General features: G+C 40.3%; 1 protein-coding gene across 5 annotated transcripts in view; it reads right to left on the bottom strand.

Moving 5' to 3' along the window:
* Nucleotides 1–348: 348 nt before the first annotated feature.
* The window catches only part of ARMH4 (armadillo like helical domain containing 4), a 174,650-nt gene continuing 157,756 nt past the window's right edge, over nt 349–17,242 (bottom strand). For all 5 annotated transcript variants that reach the window (XM_070513686.1, XM_044773649.2, XM_044773648.2 and 2 more), the window contains 3 exons: nt 14,019–14,050; nt 7,531–7,665; nt 349–7,285 (listed from right to left, as the gene is read on the bottom strand). In XM_070513686.1, coding sequence (XP_070369787.1) covers nt 7,217–7,285; nt 7,531–7,665; nt 14,019–14,050 — 236 coding nt within the window. In that variant the 3' untranslated portion in view covers nt 349–7,216. The remainder of the gene's footprint in view (nt 7,286–7,530; nt 7,666–14,018; nt 14,051–17,242) is intronic.

A 17,242-nucleotide genomic window follows, 5' to 3' on the forward strand; every position in this document is an offset into this window, starting at 1 on the left:
TTAATTTCATATCCTAGTCTGTGCAAGAAATCTGGAGGAGTGTGGGCTAGTGGAGATGCTTGCAAAGGTCTTGGTCATATGGACCACCAGGTTTCATTAAGTGTTTTTACAGATACTTAAAATTTTTCTTAAAAGACGTAAAACTAAGGTAACAAAAACATTATTTACTGAGGCAAATCCTATTGCATCAGCTCGTACCCACTTTATTTGCAGACCCTTTGGAGCTAAGAGGGATGGAGAGAGGCTGGATGAAGAGCGTCCAGTGGAGAAGACGGGAAGGGGGGGTGTGAAAAGCTGCGCTTACTCTTTTTAACAATGACAGAGAGAAGGGGACAATGGACACAACAGGCAACATCTGCTCATTTAATTTTAGCCAAGTGAAATCAAATACAGATAATATGTGTGCACTATAATAATAAATGACAAAAACATATTAATTAGATTCAAGAAAATTGAACTGAACGAGCCTTTAATCAGTTTAGGTGACGACAGTAAGTGTACTTTTGCCCAATACGTCTCGCAATACTACATATTATCCACACTCATGGTTATTCAGTCTCACTGTCTAATTACGAAAGCTTCTAAGTTTTGCTTTGGCGAGAAAGGCAGAGACAGGAAAGTATTCTCCGGTCCCTCAGGGCACAAGGGTATGACGTTTGACCACAGGCGTTGTGTTTATGGAGAGTTTTCTTCTTTCTGTTATATTTTCATTTAACATCATCTGGAAGCGGCTTGAGGTAACTGGGCATCATGAACAATCAAACAACAGATAAATCTTAATGAGAACAAAACAGCTTCTTCATTCAAATACAACTTGAGGATTTTCACAAGCTCTTTTCCTTCTCTTTATTCCTTTTAAAACCATGAGAAATTGTAGCTACAGGGAGGTAACAAGATAGCATGTAAATTATAATCCTGATTTTGTGTAAAAATAAAAGTATGTGTATATAACACATCATAACTCCACAGGAAAAAGATTAGAAAAATAGAAACCAAAATGTTAACCATGGTTATCTCCAGGTGTGGGACAGAAGCGATAATGTATTCTTCTTATGCTTTTCGGCATCTCCTCAATTCTACATTGTTGCCCTGAGCCCTCCAGAATCCGGCCTTGTGCTGTGATGGCAATCGAGGAAAGCTTGCTTTATCTTTCATATGCTAAGGAAGATAAACTTCTTGACAATTGTTCATGACAACTATCCAAAGGCCACAGAAGCCACTCAACCCTGGGACGTGGGGCCCACATTGCTCACGAGTCTCCATTGCTCACGAGTCTCCAGGCTGCACCTCAAACCCCAACATCATCCTCACAGGGACCAGCCTTGAGAGAAGCTCTTAAATTTGTGCTCAAAAAAACAAGATACTGAGCTTTGGTTCTCATGTCAAAGAATTAAAAACTCTCACATGAGTCTTTACCAATCAAGAGAATCAACCAGATCCTAGCTAGTCAGTCACACCTAGGGCTCAGCCAAAGCCAGACTATAATCACCTAAAGATATTTGGAGGGTTTTCCCAGATGTTTCATTGAAGTTCTATTAAATTCAAAGTTATTTCTTTGGAACCTGCTATCAAGACTTACAGAGAATGACCACATACTTGCACTCTGTAGAAAGTTAAAGCTGCCTATTCAGTTTTTGCAGAGCCCCTCCTTCCTGCCACACTCACTCCTGCAGCCTTGGTGCAGGCCACGGTCATCTCTCGCCTCCACTGCTGCTCTTGCCCATTGTTGCAGGTTATTTTTCTAGGCTGGATATGCTGGGATAGCACAGGGTCAGTCCCTCCAGAGGACAACACACTGGACTCCATGATATCTCGAGGGCCTCAAAAGTGCCTCAAATCTGGTCAGCTTTAACCACCGTCTTTTCCCTCATCTCCCCATCTAACCAACCCCGAGTCCTACTGCTTCCCGGCCCTGAACACCTCTGCAACCTGTCCTCCCTGCCACACTCACTCCTGCAGCCTTGGTCCAGGCCACAGTCATCTCTCACCCCCATTGCTGCACTTGCCCTTGACTGGCATCCTTGACCCTACTTTAATCTTGCCAGTCCGGTCTCCCATGAACTCAGCCCTGATCTTCTCAGCCTCATTCCCTTCCATGACTTCTAACTGCTCTCAAAATGAAGTCCGAATTCCTTGGCATGACCTAGCAGACCCTTCAGAATCAGCCTCGTATTCCACGCTGCATCTTCCCCCCATCCCCAGCAACCCCCCCTCCCCTAAAGTACCCAGCACTCCAGCCACACTGAACCGCTTAACTGTCCATGATCTCTCACTGCCAGCTTCTGCACATGTGCTTCCCCTGGCTGGAACACACATCCCATTCTCCCCTTTACCTGACTAACGCTACTCATCCCTCTGGCCTCAGGTTTGATGCTATCAGCTCTGGAGAAACATCCCCAATCTCGGCAGGCTCGGATCCTCTTCTGGATCCCATCACGTCCCCATGATGAAACGGCTCATTTACTCCCTCCCTGTTAGTCCGTAAGCTCCTTCTGGTCATGGACCGTGTCTTGCTATCCTTCTTCCCCAGCTCTTAACACACTGCCCGACGCATAAAAGACATTCAGTAAATACTGATTCAGTAAGAAGTAATAATCTCACAGTGCTCCTGGTTTGCCAAAGAGACTCTCTAGCCATCTTCACTCCCCTTGACACAGACCTTTAGGATCTGATCGATTCAATTACTGAACCATTTCAGGTTTCGTCTCCTTTCCTTTATGTGTTACATAAAGAAGGAAATAACGGAAACTAACCATTGGAGGTTTTGTATCAAAATTCCTTTTTGGGAGAGAAAGGGCTTGAATCATCTGGTATCCAAACATCTTTCTGATTTTGGAAGACTGTCCTTGTACTTTCCTAGGTGTGTTTTGGTCTGCCTGCTCATGAAAAATCTGAAACTGCCCAAACTCGGTGGCTGTTCTGCAAGGCCTAAAATTGGAGAAGCATTTCAGATGCTACTGGTCCCATCCTTCATTTCACTGTGAATTAGGAAGAAAATATTGAGAAGCACAGGACACTAGTTAATAAAAATCCCAGTTTCCTGACCTGACACCAAGTTCAGTCTTTTGAGACGAGAGCAGACGAGCTGTCTACCTGAAAGATGATAAAATAATCCAAGTGAGCGCTCCCTTTGCCTTCCATTCTGCCTGCACTCTGTTTCCACACCTATGAACTTCAAGAAGAAAAAGAGGATTTCTCCCCCCGCAGTCAGTTCATCTGTTTCTACTCCTTCTCATCTCCTCCATCCTTATCCCACAATAGAAAACACCTCTCAGGCAAATCAGTCTTGAACTTCAAATCTGGAGAGTGCAATCTTTGAGTGAGAATTTATATTATACATCATTAATGATCATCACTTGTATTATTGTTCCCTGCTGCTTTTTGAGGAGGGAAAGTAGGATCTTTCCCTTACTATGGAAGATTTGAGATGGGTTTTTTTCCCCCCAATATTGTCTTTTTAAACAAATTAGAACAAGGGAGCATATGATTTGTTTCTTTGTGCTTTTGCTGCTGTTTCCTGGGGGAAATTTCCCCTTCCTTCCTGCCTTCTATCCTATATTCACATAATAGAAATTTGGGCTAATAGGGAATGAGATATACCTATTACCCAAAATAGGATAACCCCAATACATTTACATAGCTAACAGTGGCTTATAAAATAAATGCTGATTATTTTTATGCATGTAGAATTTAAGCAACAGAATTATGTTCCCAGCTATATTGACTACCAAGGTCGATAACTATTAGAGCAAATAATTAATGTCTCTCCTCAGACCATCCCCAGTTTATCAGTCTAACAGCTTCCTCCAAAAAAGGAGGCGAGTGTCTTCTGGGGGGTGCTAAATGTACAGGAAGGGGCTTTTATTAAATGAACAATATTATTTGTCTTCAAATTATTTCTTATTCCTAGAAATCGATATTCAGTCCTTTGAACTCTACATAATTAGGAAAGAGATTTAACTGAGTTTCAGCTCATTTGAAGTAACCAGGCACCTTTCATTTCATCTCCTCATCAATCTTGGACCTCAATTCCCTCCCACCCATGTCCATTCTATGTAGAGCAGAGTAATTTTCTTTGATGGAAAGGACAGAGACAAATAGATTTGTGTAGTTTTACAGCCCTTCCTCTGCTAACGGTCTACCTCACTTGCATTCTTCTCTTTGCTTGCCTTTATCATTTTTCCAAGCATCAGTCCATTCAGAATTTTCACTTCCTCTAGAACATTCTAATGTTTTGTGCCATTTTTACATCTGCCTTGTATTATGATTTTCCTTCCATCTTCTTCTACCTGTATTTCTTCCCTTGTAACTATTCCTTCATATATGCTAAAAAGCAAAGACGTTTTTCCTCAGTTCTAATCTTGCCTCTTCAGATTTACCTGTGGTCATAACAAAGCTTTTCTTGCCAAAAGGCTTTGCAGCTAAAACCCTGTGCCAAATAATATATCTTGTTCCCAAAAGCTGCTTTTCGGCAACTGTTAGGAACATTGATTATTCATAGCCACAAAATCAGGATGCCTGTGGAGGACTTGATGCTTCTCCCTTAAGCTGTGAATATGATTCCAAACAAGGGGTTTCATTTCTACTTCCACTTGAAGAAGCCATCTAGAGAAACATGGAGAGAAGCACTAGGCATTCAGAATGTTCTATATTCCTCTATATTATTTTCTGATATCTCTATAAGGTTTTGACTTTTAAGTCATAGCCTTTAAAAAAAATAACAAAATAAAGAACCATCTTTGATTGACTGTGCTGAAACTACTTTAAATATGTTCTAAAACTGTGCTTTAAAATTTTCTCCACAACCTTTTTGCCCTATGTAAGAGATACAGGTACTTTAAGAAAATGTTTCTGGAAGATTACATCTGAGGCAGTTTGTGAGTTGCAGCCAAGGCTAAGGCATTGCTAAGGGAATCTGTTTCCCTGGGATACTAATTAACTCCAAATATTGCATATAAATTAAGCCAGCAGCTACTGAAAGAAGCAGCTTATGGGAGAGGAAAAACTAAAGAGGTTTAAAAGAAGAGCACTGTCTTCTTGAAAAGAGAAAAAGACATGAGGGACAGAAGAGGAACCCTTTCTCTCATGGCCATTAGTGTCACCCATGTGTCACTGAATGAAGTGGCCTATTGTGTGTTCTCTATTAACAGCTTGTTGAGAATACAAAGACAGCAATGCCACATCATGCTCACCTCCTCCTACCCTCAGGAGTACTTACAGCAAGGGGCTGCTCTGAGAAAAGGAAGATGTACCTCACGCAAAATCAGGAAGTGTCTACTCGTGAAATTACAAATTACATATGAGTGTCATGGTTCTGAATTCTATTTTTAAAATCTGACCTTGAACTTACCTGTCAATTGCTAACTTCTATTTTGACTGTTCAGAGCTTTTCATTTCTCTTGATCAATTTCACACATTTCTTTACATTTCTTGGCCAAAAAAACCCTAAAATTATTTGATAAAAACATTCTTGTAAGCCAGCTATCATTCAAGCACAGATTCTAGAAAAGGTTCTCTTTTAATTCCCTAGCACTTAAATTTATGTGATTGTAAGGGAAATAGCTGAGGTGGGAGGGGAAAGAACTTGTGTGGAAATTAGAAAGATTATCACTCATTTAACAAAAAAACAGAAACTCACATGAAATGTTCCTTAGCCAAGTTGCTATTTCCTCAGAACCTTGGTTTTAAAGAAGGACTCTGAAATGTCAATGCCTCCAAAGTATGCGGAAAGGGCACTGACCTGAAGATAGGGGTATGTGGTTTTGAGACCAATGGGTTCCAGTCCTGATTCTTCCTGGGTATAACTCTGGATAATCATTTCACTTCTCTGCTTCAGTTCTGTCTCCAATCAAACGGGAGAATAAACACATACATCCCACCTCGCCCAGCACTCATGAGGAATAACTGCGGCTTGCCTTGAATAGAGTAGAGCAGGCTCTAATAAATGCGAACAAGTTCTCCATAGTCGAAAGCACTATGGACAGTGTTATTAGTAACCTTTATCCTTCCGTGGAAACAAGCCAAGTCTTCACCCAAACACTCAACTTACTGAAAGTCCCAAATACCCAGATTCAGAAGACAGGGCAAAGAATTACATTCCAAGGGGAATGAGAAATGATCTAACATAGTCCAACATCCCCAAAGTAGGATGCCATGAGAGAGGCTGGTTTTTCATAAGTTCCATCATGTGCCAGGATTCTGGCCACTGAGCCTGCTTCTACTACAGAATGACTGTTTTTCTAATAAAGCCAAATAAGGATCATTGGCAGCCCACTCATTCCATGGCCAAGACCACAGGTGTAGAAAAGCAATGCTCTGAACAATTCAGAATTATGGCCATGCAAGCACAGAGCCAAACGGCAGAGGTAAAGGCTCTTGGAGCTTACCTAACCTCATTTTCTTCTTGATTTCTTCCTCATTTCTTCTTGACAAAGTCAAGTGTTAGACAAAAAGAACAGCTCTTACCGATAAACATGTAAGAATCTATCAATGGGTCTGTTGACTCACTCACAGTATTTAAGAAAGAAAGCTTATGTTAAGACTGACAGTCAATTAATATATTACTTCTGGTGCATTTTTTCCCTTGCCAAGAATGAGAATAAAACAGAGGGTGGAAAATAATAAAACTGGGAGACTCAAGCATGTAATGCAAGATACATACAAAGCTACATATAATCCTAATGTGCCGACAGATCTTCTTGACAAAAAAGATTTCATTCTGAGCTGCTGCTGGTTTTGATGCAAATGCAGTGTGTACCACGGCCCACAAGCCTCTGGCTTCAATCAGGTGGCGTGCAGGCATCACAAGGTATTCTTAGTTGAGGTTTCCATTTTGGAGTCAAGCGTGCCTTGGCAGCAATAATTGTTATACTTAGTGCAGGAAATTCAAACTAAGGAAAAGACACAGTGGAAAAATACAAAACATTTCCTCTGCCTAACTGAGCAACTCCTACTGAACAACATGTGTGCTGCATATTGATGAGTTGTAGCCCATGGTTGTGGAAAATTGACTGCAGAATAAAAACAAACACTGCATATTACATTTAGTTATAGAGCATGCCTTTTCTGCTCAGTACAAGAAAAATTTACTACCCAGCAGCTAATGGGACTGATGGCCTGACAGCAGCAAAGTGGCAGGATGCTGTTCTTCCTTTGACCCAAAATAAAAAATAAAATAATAACATCATTGAATATTCCAATTAAACTCCAGTCCAATTCAAAATTCATCTTCAGAGCTGTCAGCTAAGAGCATGACTCGATCTTGCATGCTGTTGAATTCTCTCTGCTGGAGAAAGAAAATAGAACAGCATTAAACTCTTGCTGCGGCAGAGCTGAGCTATAAGAAACAGGCCTCCCTTACAAGACACGCTAATAAACGGAGCCGAGGCAGCAGCTGCAGCAGCTAATCCAAACCACTGGGCACGTCAATACCATTCATGCATCATTAAGCCTCGTGTGCTTTATTAAGCAAATTAGAAAAGCAAAGAATGTTCTGAAACTGATTAGGTTTTACTGTTGTCGGTTCCATACCTTTCTTTTATGCCTTTTGAAGCCATTTCTCCTTCGGCGATTCATAACCTTAATGCTATAGAGCGCTCCCAAGATGAACAAGGCTCCAGCTATCCCAACGCCTACAGGCACCAGCATCCCAGACATGTAGCCAGCCTGCACAGAAAAGGAAACACGCATTAGAATGCTAAACAGACCACCACCCAGGGTTTCTCATTTCTGCTGGATGGCAGCAGGTTTTTAGACACACTGAATTCTCCTGTCTGCTTTGCTATAAAATAGCACCTAGAACACCATTACTTTTTAGGGAGAAGGCAACAGAGAGAGAGGTATGACTATTTTTGGATATTTTAAATACTTAGAAGAAGTACTGAAATAAATCAGCCAGACCTAGTGGCACCTCCAGCAACTTGCTTATGCACATTTGTCAACATCAGGTTTTGGTGACAGAAATATAATTTGATTAAAGACGGATGAAGTAAGCTTCTGAGAATGCCAGGACTATTTAGATGCTATAAATTGGAAATATCAGCCTGAGTTGAGGGCCAAGGGAGCTGAAGTACTCTCTGGAATATTGTGTTTCTTGGAGGGCAAAAGGAGAGCCTTGACATTGGTGGTCTTCTCTCATGATCACAGCTGCATTACAGTAAGAAAGGAAAGAGGAACATGCCTGCAAGTGAGTAACAGGTGACAGCTTCTGGAAACAAGAGGGAAGAGACAGACCTGAAAGGAAAGAGGAAGGATGCCAGATGTTGGAGCCCAGGCAGAAAAAGACAAAGACGAGGAAAGAGTGTGCACATAAAGTGGATGAATTAATTTATACAAAGTAATCATCTGCCCAGTGGACAAGACCAAAAGAGTCCAGAGGTATCAACTCATGTATGTCTCCAATGTCCCCAGGGTGTCACTATGGCTACCTGGGTCTGAGACAGCAGCGTGATCTCCACACATCCCTGGGCTTGTGCAAGTAGCTCGGGACCTACCCAAGCTGAGGGTCAGACCATCGCACTAAGGCTGCTCCCTGTATCTTGGCCAATGAGACATCTAAGGGCTAGCAGGGTAGGTACTGACTGGAACCCTTCATGGGGCAACATGACACTGGTGTGCCTTCCAAGAAGGCCCCTTCTAGAAGCCTATCAAGACAAAATATATACACAATTAAAAATCTTAAAAGCTGTAATATATACTTTAGACAGGTATTATTTTTTTGGTGGGGGGGTGATGAGTCTGCTCATTTATTTGACTAATTCGAAAACTTCTAATACAGTACAAACTATTTCTTGTATCTTTCAGATGAGCCAAAAACAGAGGACAGAGAATAAGTTTTCCCAAAAGTGCTGAAATATGCAGGCAGTGATGCATTCCCAGCACTTCTAGAAGCAAATCAAAGGAACAGACCTTACAAAACTGCACCCTCTTCTTGCACACAGTTGGCTCACTCACTGGTTCTGCTTTCCAGAGCGTCGAGTTAGGGCAGAATATGGAAATTTTTCCATTAATTTGAGAACAATAGCATTGTTCATCAGCATACTAAGTGTTTTTCCCCAAGAAGCAAAGCCCAGTCATTTTTCAACAAATTAATATGCTTTACAGAAACCCAAACTTTTTCTCGAGTTCTCTCAGATCCATGTAAGCCTTATGAAAGTCTGTAATTTTCCATGTGGGAAATCGCTGGGCAACAGCAAAGTTTTAGTGCTCTCACCAGAACTGTGAACATCTTTTGTGAATTACCATCCCCAGTGCATGGAAATACAAACACGTGTTGAAATATGATCAACTTTCAGCTCAGTGGATTAGACTTCACAGAGCTGGACATTCAAAGGATGGTTTTTGAGCTTTTGGAAGCTCAACTTGATCAACATTTGTGTGGGTCTCCTCATGCAATGTAACTTAACCCTACACCAATAACATGAATATTACAAAATATGTTACTCTTTCCATATTTCTTGTTTACATATTTAGACTTCTCTTTTCTAGAGCTTTAAATCATGTAGGCTTCACAAAAATTCAGTTGATAACTCTCTCTCTTCTCTCTTTTTTGTCCCCTATTGTATATGTGTGTGTTTATCTGTGTGTCTGTTTGTGTGGCATCTGCCTGTGCTTTGAAATTACATGTAAATGACAAGATAGGAAAAAAACCAACCTTGCCTCCTCAAATGTAATTTAACCATTTCTCTTCCAAAACTAACTAAAAATAAGCTTTTCTTTTAGAATTGCCCCTTGTTTCCTGCAAACATAAAAGCAAGTATGCTGCATGTACATATTTTTTAAGTCATAAATTCTGCCTAGTACTTTTCTCTGTTTAGAATTATTGGATGTACATGTGCCTCCACGTGTCACACGCTGAGAAGCACACAACCGCACCTGTCTATATTCCAACCGAGAATTTATAAACTCGAATCTAACCATGAGAAAATGTCCAATAAACCTAAAATGAAGAATATTCTATTTTTTTTAAAAGGTCTATATTCTTAAAAAATGTCAGTGTCAAGAAAGACAAAAGATAGCTATAAGAATGTTCCAAATTAAAGGAAACTAAAGAATCATGACAACTAAATGTGTTATATGACCCTAGACTAGATCCTGTACTGGAGGAGAAAAACGCTTTTCTAAAAGGCATTTTGGGTCATTAAAGAACCAAAATATGCATGGAAGATTAGATAAAAGTACAGTATTGATGTCAAATGTACTCAACTGACAACCCTTCTACGGTTTGCAAAAAGAATATTCCCATTTGTAGGAAATACACACTGAAGTATTTGGGGTAAAACATCACGATATGTGCAACTCTCCCTGAAATGGCTCAGAAAAAAGGAGGCAGAGATGGGGAGACAGTGCCAGCAATGATAACACAAAAGGGGTAAAATATTAATAATAAGTGTATCTGGGGAAAAGGCATAAGGGTATTCTTTGTGCTATTCTTTTGGTTTTGTTTTGTTGGTGAGGAAGATTGGCCCCAAGCTAACATCTATTGCCAATCTTCCTCTATTTTGTATGTGGGATGCCACCAGAGCATGGCTTGATGAGTGGTGTGTAGGTCTGTGCCTGGGCTCTGAAACAGAAAACCCTGGCCCGCTGAAGCGGAGCACACAAACTTGACCACTGCGCAACCAGGCTGGCCCCCTGTGTTATTCGTATTCTTGTGTCTTTTCTGCATAGTTGAAATTATTTCCAAATAAAAAGTTTAAAAATTTTTAAATATAAGCAAAATATTACTAGATGTACCTGGTTTTTGTTTGTTTGTTTTACATTTATGAGAAAGATATTCCTTCTTAGGATAATGTATTTGTTCAGAAACACCTGTTTTCAAGAAAGCTATAAGAAAACCAAATGATACGTAAGTCTGCTGAATTAGGATGGTGCCCTTACAATTTCTATGCAACAGTGGTTCTCAAACTTGGGCATGCATCAGAATCACCTGCAAGACTTGTTAAAGCTCAAACTGTTGGGCTCCATTCCCAGCGTTTCCGACTCAGCAGGTCTGGGGTGGGCCCAAAACTGTGTATTTCTAACAAGTCCCCAGGTGACGCTGATGCTGCTGCTCGAGACTACACATGAGAATCACTGAAGTATAGTCTAGGTCATCCGTTTTCTAGATTATTTCCTAAATCTAGAAGAAACAGAATGATCTTGGTGACGTGACAACAATCTGGTCTTTATTACACAACTAAAATTGTTATGCATCTTCAGTTTTGAGAAGCAAAGTAGATGTTGAAAAGATCAGTTGGCAAGTTAGGATTTACCTAATAAACATCACTAACCTGGACATTTAACCAGGAAGATCTCGTGAGTATAGGGACTGTCCCTAAGTTCCCATATCCCTTTCTTCTAGAGCAACAGAACCTCCCACCTGGGCTGGGCACAGAATAATGACTCTTCTCCCTGCCTTCCAGGCAGTTGGGCGTGGCCATGTGATAAGTGTCACTAAGGAGATGATATGTTAGCAGCACACGAAACTTCCAGGACATGCTCTTTAAGAGGGTAACAGAGCCTTGACCATGCCCCGCTCCCCACCCCACCCCCGTCCTTTAAGAATGACAGAGTACCTTTATCCTCCCTTTTAAGAGAGGAGAAATATCTTTAGCCTCCCCTTTTTCTCCTTCCTTCTGGCTTGAGTATGGACTTAGCTAAATTGGAAGTGCCATCCAGGACCATGAGGTGACCTTGGGAAGGAAGGTGGAGCATCAAACAGAAGGAGCCTGAGCCCCTGTCACAGTGCTGCTCCCCATTAACCCTTGACTGCCACCTCCAGGCTCAAAAATGGGAGACAAACAAACTTTTATCTTGGTTAAGCCATGGTCATTGGGGTTGGCTGTCATTCATAGCTGATCTTAATCCTAACTAATAGAGAAAGACTACACAATAACTACAAAAGGAACAACTCAGAACTTTTCAGAACATCACCCTTTCTAGAGCCCAGCTAATTACCAGGGAAACCAATATCAGTACAACTAAATGAAGCCAAACTGAGAAAATGTCCTGGCTTGGCTGAAGAGCCAGGTAAATATGTAGTTCAGTTTTCAGTTCTAAGGGATTCTGTGACTTTCATCAAAGAGGCAATAGCTTTGCTCTCAAATAGTTTCTGAAGATAATGACTAACAAGACTTTAAAGATGATAGCTAGCTCAGTAGATGAAGAGAAAGAGGGGAGAGAGAGAGAGGAAGATATACGTGTGTATATGAACACACATATCAAATAAGGGTGTAATATGTCAAGACTAGGGGAGTGGGGATAAGTCAACCACAGTTAGAGTCTCAACTATTTTTCTTCTGATATTTTTTAATTAAGACATAACTAAAAAAATACTAGACAAGAAAATGAAGAGAAGGCTGGGATCATTTCAAAATAACCCAGAAAACTAGGGACCATACAAAAAGATTATTTCTCTTGCTGAAAAGGAGCAGGGAGAAGGTATCAGAGCTTTGAGACAAGAAGGAAGTGTCCACAGGAATAGAAAATAGAGTCTCTCTAAACCTGCACACATTTTTTAAATGCGGTCGCAAAACTATAAATACACACAGGTGAAAAATTTTGCAATATCCAACTTCAAAACAGGCTACATGCCAAAATTTTTGTTCTTAAGTCTATTTTTTATCCATTTTTGTAACTCAGAAGGATATTTTCTACAGAAACAATGAGATACGGATTTCTAGATTAACATACTAAAGCCTGTTTACTTTTCATTGGATCATATTTTCTCCTGAAAAATAACAAGAAGTACTACCAATGTAAACATATCCAGTTCTAAACTTTTGAGCTTTTCTTCCCCCATATCTTGCTCAGGCCATCTGATCATACCTCCCTTAGGCAACTAGACCCATTACAGATACCAAAATGGCCTCCACTCATTTCAACAGGCTTAAATTTTTTCAACATCACTTTTAATACGTATGAATACAAAATACTCTTATTCTCAAAAACCATTTATGCTAATTTTTACTGAGAAGCAGAAAAATAATAGTGAGGAGAATGAATATAATTATATAATTTTAGTTGGGTGTTTTCTTTTATTCTTTAACATTAAGCTGTAGATAAATATTAATCGTTCAAATATGGGGGAAATTGACCCCAAATAATAAAAAAGTTATGGAATGCCTTCAACAGAAGTATATTCTGAGATGAGTGAATTGGGGGTAACTCAATATCTGGCAGTTGAAAAGATTTCCATTTAACTAAACCCCAAGTTAAATCTAGCAGGGTTATAGTAATGGGATCTGACAGGCTACAGCAAGAAATTCAGTATTCCATCAATATTTTTATGAATACTTTCAGTTTAAAATTATAAGTAACCAAAAATGAAAACTTGGAGAGTGTTGAAAATTAAAAGAAAATGAAAAATGTGAACCTGGAAGCCAGTTAATATTGTCAATCTCAGATGTAGATGGCAGAATTAATGCAAGAGAGGAAAACGCTTTTCCCTAGTTGGCTATTCCAGACAGGTCAGCTCATTATCCTCTAGTAAGTAGCAGTCCTATGAGAGACCACATAAATGTGGGTCTAAGGCAGCTGTTCAAGTGTTTATATCTCAACCCCCACTATGGTTTAAGGATGGCTTTTCAATCACAAACTTTTATTCTCTGTCAAGTCTGCCCTTGGGTCAGAAGAATCAACGCCTTCCAACACCCAAGGCATTTCTTCCTTATTCAGGAAGATCAGCCTTAAAAGAGCTTTGCATTGGGACAAGAAATACCAAATAGAACGGGATTTCACGCCCAAAATTTCCTAGAAGAAACTGCCCCTTGCTATGTCGGGAATATTCTTCAGTGGAGCATACCAGATGTTGTTGCCTTCATAAGAATGAACGGTGCTCCAAAGAATAAGTGTTTACACAAGGAGGAACTTAAAGGGAAGACCTTCTTTGTTGCTGGGCACCTGGAAGTGACCCTGTATCTTTGTACAGACTACCAGAAGCAGAATAATGAATTAAAGCTCCATTACTCTGAAGATCTTTTATTTGACAAAGCCATGCCCTTTAAGATAAATCCAAAGGAAGAAAACACTTCTCTTACCTTGTCTTTTAGTTTTTCCATCCAGCTTCTCACTAGGGAAAATAAGAGAATAAAATTTGAACAGCCATCTTTTTACTTATATTTCATTGCATTCAGTTAATTTCATAACTTACTTATATTTCATGGTATTAAGTTAATTTGATACAATGGTTTTATTGCTAAAGGGTCAACAGTATTAACATAATGACAGTAATAGTCTTGCTTTATTCTTATTTATTTAAAAATGTAACAGAGAGTACAAACATATCCCCCATATCCTCACTAGATGAAAAGAGAATATTTTCATTTGCTAAATGTATTTTCTATTATTATTGAATGCTTTGGGGGATGTCTGGGGAAGGAGAGAGAAAATCACCTTTAAAAGATCAAGTTCATTTCCTATCTGACATTTTCTCCTTAGCTGTATTCCTCATCTTTCTCAGTTTGAAAGCTCAATGGGAATTCTGCACTTGAACCAAAGTCAGAACAGAGTAAGATAGGAAGGAGCAATGGGCAAGCCAGGGCTGCCCAGGACTGGTTCCAAAAAGAAGCATTTGTTGTCATAGTTGGAGAAGAATTTGACCAATGGCAAGAACAGGAAGTATTTCTGAACTACACATAGCTTGCAAACTACAATTCCATCACAACACAACCACCATGAAAAAACAAAAGCAATAATCAAGTAATATTTATAAGACCCAACTAAAAAGGACTACACTAACTATGAAATGTTATGTAGACCATTATTACAACCATTTGGAAACACGTGTGCCAAGAATAGAGGGAAGCATCAACCGAAATGAAAACCTGCATTAGAATGGCCAAATTAAGGGTGGTCTGAAGTTAGTAGTAGGGTTTTTTATCCTTACTTGCCCTTTAAAGTTATAATAATATTTCATCATTGAATAAAAATTCATTTTTAAAAAGCATCAAAAAGGAGAAAAAAGACACATCCTCATTTTACCTTCATTATCAAACAAAAGAGATCAGTAAAAAAAGAAAATTCAAGATTTCCTTAAATTTCCCTTCCTTTCTTGGAGCTTCAACAGATAGGAAGGAAGGACACAGACAGGCAGACCCAGAAATGGCTCCCAAAAGGAGCATTCCTAGGGCCGCAAACTTTTCTTGCAAAGAGCCAAATAGTCAATATTGTAGGTTTTGCAGGTCGTACAATGTCTGTCACAACTACTCCACTCTGCTTCGGTAAGAAAGCAGCCAGAGACAGTACATAAATAAATGGGTTTGGCTACGCTCCAGTCAACTTTGTTTATGAACACTGAAATTTGAATTTCATGGAATTTTCATATGTCACAAACATTTTTCTTTCAATTTTTTTCAACCACATTAAAACACAAAAAACATTCTCTGCTCACAGGCCATATAAAAACAGGCAGCAGGCCAGATTTGGCCCACGGACCACAGTTTGCTGATGCCTGGCATTTACACACTTTACCCAAGAAGTTGGCATCTCCATTTACAATCTGAGTCTAGTAATAATATATCTGACAACAGTGTGACAGCTAATGTGTGTACAGTTTTACCCCTTACAAAGCACATTCACACCTACTGCATCATTTGATCAGCAAACCAATGACAGACATGAGAGTCAGGTAAGATGATGCTCAGGGAAAAGAAGAGGAAACAGACTCAGAGAAGCTAAGAGACCTGCCCATGGTTAACCAGGGAGTCAAGAGCCCCTGGAAATCCAACCGCTGACTGATGTAACGACCTGCAGGAATAAGAGTTCCCAGTGACTCATTTCTTTTGGTGATACCGCCACTCTTCTGCTCTCTCAGGTTGAAAACGTGGAGATACCTTTGGCTCTTCTATTTCCTTCACTCCCCGGCTTCAATCTCTCACGTCAAGACCCTGGCAAGACCTCTCAGGTTTGTCCTTTCCTCATCACTCCTTTGTCTTAACTGGGATTCAGGCAAAGATGCTGGTGATCCACCGGGATAAGATCAGGGTCGTGGGAAGGTGAAAAGAAGAATGTGCAGGAACCTTAGGAATGGGGCCAAGGATTTGTGATTCTAGGAGTGGTTCCATGGAGGAGTGAGGTCAACCAGTGATTCGCTGAGAACTTTGGAGAAATTAATGAACCCCTGGGACCGTCAGTTTCCTCATATGTAAAATAAAGATGGTAATACCTATCTTGCAAGATTGTTGTGAAGATTAGAAATAACATATACAAAGTGTCTAGTACAGTACTTGGTGTAGAAAAACTAGGAAATGAAACAAGAAATCTGGGAAGGAGGGGAGAGAGGAAGACAAGTGAAATATGAGTATTGTGTTAACATGTCTCAACTAAGCCCAAGACAAAAACGTTGAACTCAAGCAAGAGAATGCTTCCAATTCATTCATTTACTCAACAAATACTTATTATGCATATTGTGTGGACCAGGCATTGTGTTCTACACTGGGTCAGTAGAAGGTATGGGGGCCTAATTCTGGTGAGAAAAGAGTTAGGTCTATGAGAAGTGGATGCTAAGCAGCAACGTAGGGACAGAGAGTGAGGGGCAGAGTGGGAAAACTAATTAGTGGGGCACAAGGCAGAACTTCAACCTCTGAAGCATGATGTCTGGAATCAGGGAATAGCCTGGGAATTAATATAAAGAGCAAAACAAGAGAGGTGGGAGCGGGGATGCTGATGTGAGCACTTCGTGGAGGAGGCGAGCAAGGCCGCAGCCTACTTGTGGATGGCAGGATAAGGCAGCTCAGAGAGGAGGAGAGGGAGGCACAGATCAAGCAAGAGTCTGAGGCACTCAGAGGCTTTTGAACTGCAGGAAATTCATTGCCACGAGAAATGTTTCAACTTAGGCCTCATCAAGCCAAGCCTCACTGGTAAACTGTCCATTTCTTAGGTTCTTAGAGTGCATTTCCCACAGCCTTGCTTTAGATGATACTCTAGCGCAGTAATCCTCCACAGTCGGACAGAACACACACCAAAACAGGAAGCTCACATGCGTACGGGTAGTTGAAAGAGCATGATCAATGGGTCCAGTTCTGTAGTTTATAACAGGAACTACAGAGAAGAAAGCGAGACAGAATCTTCTTGGCTAGCAAGAGGGGCAATACACTGAAGATAATGAGACAGTACTCTGGGGGACATGGGTCTAAAAAAGGTTGAGGAAACGCTGTTCTTTAGAGTATGTGAGCTTGGTTGTTTTCCCAACTTAGAACGTGGGACCCCTAAAGGTCATGCCTTGTGCTTCTCAGAAATCCGCCAGGGTCCTTAACGTGTTATT

The sequence above is a fragment of the Equus asinus genome, chromosome 7 (assembly GCF_041296235.1).
Source record: "Equus asinus isolate D_3611 breed Donkey chromosome 7, EquAss-T2T_v2, whole genome shotgun sequence".
NCBI lineage: Eukaryota > Metazoa > Chordata > Mammalia > Perissodactyla > Equidae > Equus > Equus asinus.